The following is a 7500-nucleotide window of genomic DNA, read 5'->3' as shown; positions in this document are numbered from 1 at the left end:
AAAGTTACATGTATGTACACAAATGTATCAAAAACGGCAAGAATCAAACTGTTGATGTACGTAATCAAACTTCAGTTGAGAAAATTCTCACCACTTAATGTTTTTTTTTTCTTTAATTTTGAAAAGCACTGCAAGGCAGTATCAGTACACACTTTGTACAAATGCTTGCTATTTACATTAATGAACTTTTTACAATCCATGTAAAAATACTGTGCTGAGAGATTTGCCACAAATTCACTATATAATAATCCTTGTCATTTGTAGGACTGCTCTCTTATTATGTACCTACAAGGTACTGAGGAACAAATATATTTTACTCTAAAATTTTGTTCAATATGATCCAAATAATTATACACAGCTATAATTTATACGGTAATTCTGGAAAGCGATAATAATTAAAATTAAATCCATCTTCCTTGTGAATTGTAAATGAAGGACTGTTTGCCGTAATGCTGAGGTCGATATGTTGCTGCAACAGGAAAGTATAATAATTATGATAATTATTTTTCATTATGCAATAAATCATCATAGTGCCACAGAAGTTTCAAAAGTGACATTGCTGAAAGATTTCCAAAGAGTTGGAAATAGATCCTGGTTTTTCATTACCAGGGCTTGACAATAGAAGTCCTCTGACAGACTGTTGTCTCCTCTGTCAGAACAGAGAATCTTGGAGAAGCTAATAGCATGCCGACCCCTAAGACTAGCCAGTGCGTAGCTGGTGGTTCTTTTTGGATGGCAAGAGATTTGGAGCAGCGCAAGAAGGCTTCTTCCTTTTCCCCGGGAAAACCGGTCGAGTTCTCTTGCTTTGTGCAATAACAGAACCGCCAGCTACATTGTACGCAGGCTAACCCCAGACGTGCTGACCAGCCTGGATAAGCAGACTAGCCTTGATTAAGGCCATTCAGCACTGTACCAGTTTACGGCAACAATAAGGACAAAGTTTCCAGCTCAACGAAACATAACAGTGCCAGCAATCATTACAGTTTAATACTGTATAGCTACTCTCAAAGATACATTACTTTATCAGTTAACATGTTCATTCTGCACAGTCATGTTAGTACCATTAAAAACATTTTACAGTCACCAAATGACCATCTAACTAAAGGCTTTCTATCGCATTTCCACCATTCTTGACAGACTCAAGCCAAAACTAAAGAACACAGAAATTTTAAATTTATCTTCTTTCATATCTATACCCGACTCAACTTTAATATTCATGTATATACCTGGTCCAGGGACGTCTTCTTCCCCAGGGATACCTCCCGTCCATCGACTTGTTGTTGAGACAAACACCGAACTGGACATGTAGTGTTTGGGGGGACCTTCATAGTCCACTACGTTGTAATGGCCAGGTCCCGGCATTGGTTCAAGTGGTGGAAGGGGCATTGCAGGTGCTGATATGCACAAGTAATGCTTGTTACTGAAAAGATAAAGACAAAGATAACTTCAGTTAGTGATATCTTAGTTTGTGAGGAATTCCCTGTCTGCAAGTTCACAAGCATGTCGGCACATACATTCCACCATTTTGGGGGCAAAAGGAGTCAGAACCTCTAGAATCTTTTCAGACATTCTCTTGACTAGTCATGTAAATTATCTTCTAGCAGTAAAGATTGTGTGACATGCCAACAAATCATACAAAAGATTGTGTGACAAATCATACAGCTGTAGGTTGGTTTTTGATGAGAGGGGAAAACTGGAGTACCCAGAGAAAACCTCTCGGATCAGAGTGGAGAACCAACAAAGTCAACTTGTCGTCATGTGGCGCCAAGTCTGGGAATCAAACCTGCGCCCCATGTGGCGGGAGGCACATGCTCTCACCACTAGTCTAGAGGTGTTGAATGGTACATGGTACATGTACTTCCAAAATCTTAGCAACTTTTGATCTGATCTCGAAATCTTGACAGTGAAGAGTCTCGAAGTCTCGTTTATATTACATTTATTTCGGTGTGAAGTCTTGCATGTTTTGGTTTCGGTCTCAGATCGCAAACAAGGGTCTCGGCTTCTCGGATTTTACCATTCATCACCCCTACCACTGCGCCATTCCTACTTCAAGTCTCTTAGGAAACCCCTGAGGGTCAAATTAGGGTTAACTAAAGAAACTTTCATTGACTTACTGAAATCCACTTTGTTTCTTAGACTTTATTCTCTCCAGGTCAACTGTTTCAAATGGTTTATATGATCCTGGTCCAGGGTTCTGCACAGGGGATATCATCATCTTTCTCTCTGTTGTGGACTTGAAAGGTGATGTTGCAATTTGCGGTGAATCAAAGATGAGCTTGTCATTTATTGAGTAGTGACCTGACAAGAGATTGAAAAACATTTAAAATCTTACATGGACCAATATTTTTTTACAATTATTGCTGAATGTATAAAATAAGTGGCGCACTGCACTAGGAATTTTCGAACCTACAAATGGATTTGCATAAAAATTCCACTCATTATTATGTGGACAGGAGTGTTTTACTGGAATCCCAACTGGCTGAAGGCTAGCTAGTTTCCTATTTACAAGACTTTTAAGTGCCGCTGAGAAGTTGAACCAGGGACTACCAGGAACAAATTCAGCCAGTGGTCAGAACATCATTGTCTTGAACCTGGGTTCCCTGGACCTGAAGGCAAGCACCCTAACCACAGGGCTGGAATTGTGACATCATTGCTCGATCAATATGACCATTTGTCTTACATACAAAAAATACAACGTACGTACGCCACTCAGTTCTCAGATTTTAAGTGGTCATAATAATTATTGAATAAATAAAGGGTGTCTTAGTTTCTTAACAGTTGTTGTTGAATGTTCGGTTTTGTCGTGATTGTGTTTCATTGGCCCTGAAAAGTCCTGGCCTATAGAGAGTGGTCAGTTAAGTATACATGTATGCATTGTATGTAAAGCCTGCTTTTCAATCCCTATCACGTATATTTACCGTCACGTTAGTTTTTCAGATACAAGGCCCACTTGGTTACAAGATGCACCTTTAACTTTCAAACTTGATGGCACTTATGTCACAAACGGAAAATCTCATCAAAATACTCGGTTGTAAGCCGCATCTTGGTTCAACTCATCGCTAGTTACAGTGTATGCTGTCTCAACTGAATATTGCAGTGTAAGTCAAGAAAAGTGGCAGAAGGAAATTCGAACCGAATTTAAAGGGACTAGGTCACGCAAATATAATTATTTGAGGCAATTTCAGCAGTGATCGAATGGTCATAGAATTAACTAAAATATCAAAATAACTGTTCAAAACTATAGAAGAACTCTAACAAAAAAAAAAAGGAAAGCCAAGAAGGGACATGGATGGACAAAACTGGAGAGGATTAAAATGGATTGAATTTGAGTAAATTTGAAAAATGTTGGCCCACCTTTTTTCACATTTATATCAGTCTATATCAAAATGTCATTTACACAGTTGGAAAATCATTCTCAGTTGTTATGTGGCCGTGATTTTGCAAATGAAAGACTCATGCTCTGCCAATTTGACTTACCTAATTAGAGCTCATAATTAACAAAATTAAACAAAATTACCTAAAATAGCGTGACCTAGCCACTTTAACGAAAGACCTTTAAATCCTGCTGTTAGTATTTAATTATTATATAGTACTTCCTTGTGGGTGCCGTTTTTGTTGTACAACGGCCGTCATCACGAACGATCGTGTGAGGCCACCATTTTGGAATCGCAGTAAGTGTAAGACTGGGACGAGTTTAATTAACATACAACATTTATAACCAAAAAACTATGGTATTGTCCATATAATAACAAGAAAATTACATGTTTAGCATGTCTCATGTCCTTGCAACAAGAATATTGTTCTTGCCAATCAAACAAATTCATATCTTCTCCCTTTGAATTCCTTTCTTAGAGTGACACTTAAAGAGTTAACTCTGTCTGACACCATACAATTTTACTCATTGACGTGGGGCAGTTCAGGGGTGAACTATTCTTCCAGTACGTGTACCGTACATCCACTTAAAAACTCCTCTTTAAACTTGGTTATTTCACATTCACTTATTGCTTTGAAACGAACAAAAAAAAAAAAATTTGAAATGCATGATACACGTGTAAAACACGTTTTTACTATGCGTTTTATGCCATCTCTGTTGTCATAATTTGCTAAAGGTCACAGTCTTCATGATTTCTTAACAGTACTGTTACAGTATAAACTTACATGGTGATGGCCCGTTTTTTCCCACCGTCCAGTCTTTAGATCTTTTGGACCTTAAAACATTGAACAAAATACACTGTAAATGTTGTCAGAGTTTGGCTCCTTACTAGTATAGTAATTTTGTAATTATATCATTTGCACCTCCTATGCAAGAGATTCTGTCGCCGGCAATTTTAGACAAGTTACACGATTGTATAAATTTATTTCAATGCCAAGCATAACCTTAGGCAGCTTCATTAGAAGCTTCATTAGAGTAAGAATACTTACTCTACAAAAACAATATGATTACTTTTTAAACTTGCAATACCAATTTATACACTGCTTACAAAATAATACGATTACAGATGCTAATTATATTTATATTCTTACATTAAAAACAATGAGCAACAAAATAAAAGATACATGCATATTAAAAATAAATAAATAAATAAATAAATAAATAAATAAATAAATAATTAATTATATTGGAGTGAGTACCCATTTCTTTTCAAAGAAGTTGTTTTTGTTGATCTTTTTTTCAGTTTCATATTTAATCTTTAGTTTCGATTGCAGTCCTTGAATTTTAGGAAGTGTTTGGCTTCTTCTGCAGTCCCACAAAAATAATTTTCCAATTAATATGAAATAGTTTAATAAATTTGATAACCACATTTGGTTGCACTTGAGTCATATTTTAAGGCTTTCCAATACAAAGTAATTAATTCTATTCTTTACACTAACAGCAAACTATGCAAAATTGGATTTAGAATTAATGATGCATGTACTTTTTGTAATGATGAACCTGAGAATTTATATCACCTTTTCTATGAATGCCCTCACTCCAAAACGTTCTGGACTAATTTCGAATCGTACTGGTACCTTCTATCGAATCAGCCAATCCATCTTTCTGCGCAAAACGTTTTATTTGGAGTTTTATCAAAACAATGCCCTTTATCAAACCCTACTGGGAAGGGTGACGCTTGTAGACTTTACTGTCTGATGCCAGACGATTTTACGCGCCAGTGGGGAACCACTTCTGTGCAAAATGCTAATTTTATTTCATTGTATTAAACTAGTGATCTTTAATAATTTATTAATAATTTCTAAATATCTCACTTTGACTGGAATGCAGCACAAGCTGCTACATTGTTATCATACACAACTCTTCCTGTAGATTTTCCAATCTGAAAAAAAAATACATGTCCTTTTACAAACTAAACATCTCACCTGTGCAGATTGTCAATTATTGAGTAAAGGTGAGATTTTCCGGTGAGCGGGTTCATGAACAGGCAAGTGTTCAACTATTGTATTGCTTGCAAAGACGAACTCTACCTAGTACATGTAATTATCAAGAGGGGAATTATACTGTGAATTATTTACAGATCAGAGAAAGGCGCATGTGTTTTACAGGTCCTAATGTTGGAGGGATGGAGAGAATCTTTCAGCTGATATTTTGCTATAGGCAGCAAACCCCTTAAATGTCACAGACATGCTGATCGAGTACCCTTCAGCAACGATCTTATCCAACTTTGGGCAGATACATTGGTACATGTAGCTCCCTTAAGAGAGCTCACCTTCCAATCAAATGTGAGATTGAAATAGACAAAGTGCAAGAGATACATATGGCGATCCAAACAAACAATCAAATATAATCATCTCAACAAATGCACAACTCCTTGTGACTTGTACGTGCTCCAACACACTGCATCTTGGAAGGAGTTCAAAACTGTATTTAATATACATGCGGGAATACGGCTTTGCAGGAGTCAAACATACAACCTTCCGATTACTAATTCAAACGTTTTACCACTGAAAGGGAAGGAAAGAGAGTCTAGTATTCCAGCTCAATGGAGCACTAACTGGGGACACAAATTAATGCATATTAAATCATATGTTGGTTTTAGAGGAGAGGGAAAAACTGGAGTACCCAGAGAAAAACCTCTTGGAGCAGAGTGGAGAATCGACAAGTTTACTCAACCCACTTGTGACGTGGAGTCTGGGAATAAAACCTGTGCATCATTGGTGGGAGGCGAGTGATCTCACCACTCTGTCAGTTCTGCAGTCCCGCTGTCAGTTCCTAGCAGACCCATTTGGGAACTAGGTCACCTCTGGTGGCATCAGAGCACAGTGCTTAAATTAATTTTGTTACACTCACCAAATACTGATTGGGAGCAGGAACCTGGTCTTTTTGGTCTTCTCGTTGAATAGCAATGGGTAAATGAAAATTTCTGGAAAACAAAACATTTTTGGATTAAAGCCTAGTTTTCATGTCTGGCTGGGATTTCACAGTTTCCCGACTGTCCATGGTTTTTCAGACTTATGAAAACTAGGTTGTTGACAGACATTGTTTCCTGATTATCCAAGACGGTCCCCAAAAATTTGGGAAAATGAATAATGGAAACATTATTTGTCTCAACACATCTGCATTAGTTGGTGATCATCAAATTCAATTTAATTGTACTGTCAGGGACATTAATTCCAGTTTTAGCTCTATACATGTACCAATAACATTATCTACATTGCTCCACCCTAGTTTCCTGTCACCTTTCAAAGAAACAGTAAACTGGGACAGATGTCTCATTGATATCTTTAGTTGGCGAAATTTGGGAGAGCCAGAGGATAGTGAAATCCCCATTTGTCAGAGAAAACTAGGCTTGAATGAAAATCAACTTGTTTATATTTAAGTAAACATTTTTTTACTTAAATAAGCTCATTTACAAGATTCAATGGAAGTTCAGTGAAGTGATAACATGGAATGGTCAACCACCTTATTATTATTATTATTATTATTATTATTATTATTATTATTATTATTATTATTATTAATATTATTATCATCTTGTTTTCGCACATTGGACTTCCAATGGAACTTCCGTACTCCAGGAAGCTTGGTGACAACAAGTCTCCTGAAACTTCTAGGACCTTCCTAAGAATCCTTGCCGTGTTCAGAATAACACTTTCCTGAAGCTCGTCTATCTTGGTCTCTTGGTCTCTTGGTCTCTAATTATTATCATTATTTTTATTATTATTATTATTATTATTATTATTATTATTATTTACTCTTGGGGGTTTTGAATTCTGCCAGAATTCTGGTCAGGTGTTGTGACAGTTAAAAAACATTGACTATGCAAGTCAAAAGCTGCACTTAGCAGGCCTCTCATCAATCTATCCTGTGTTTTGCCTATATGTTTTAGGAAACATTTAGTATTTAAACTACACCATACCAGGGTCTTTTTCTTGCCAAAAGATGGGAATTATGGAAAGTTCCTGGGAATAAAGTTGGGTAATGTGTTCACTGGTATAATAGTTTTGTTACTTGTCTTCTTGGCCAAAAAAGAGCATCAAGAGCAGTGGTCAAAAAAGAATGTA

General features: G+C 36.7%; 1 protein-coding gene across 1 annotated transcript in view; it reads right to left on the bottom strand.

Annotated features, from left to right (window-relative positions):
- Nucleotides 1-98: 98 nt before the first annotated feature.
- The window catches only part of LOC138045295 (O(6)-methylguanine-induced apoptosis 2-like), a 13739-nt gene continuing 6337 nt past the window's right edge, over nt 99-7500 (bottom strand). The window contains 6 exon segments of the mRNA XM_068891737.1: nt 99-469; nt 1227-1420; nt 2115-2298; nt 4159-4208; nt 5248-5315; nt 6287-6359. Of these exon segments, the coding sequence (XP_068747838.1) occupies nt 402-469; nt 1227-1420; nt 2115-2298; nt 4159-4208; nt 5248-5315; nt 6287-6359 (637 nt within the window). The 3' untranslated portion in view covers nt 99-401.

Source organism: Montipora capricornis, chromosome 4 (assembly GCF_036669925.1).
Source record: "Montipora capricornis isolate CH-2021 chromosome 4, ASM3666992v2, whole genome shotgun sequence".
NCBI classification, from domain to species: Eukaryota; Metazoa; Cnidaria; class Anthozoa; order Scleractinia; family Acroporidae; genus Montipora; species Montipora capricornis.
The sequence above is the reverse complement of the archived record's forward strand: the minus strand, read 5'-3'. Positions and strand labels throughout refer to the sequence as shown.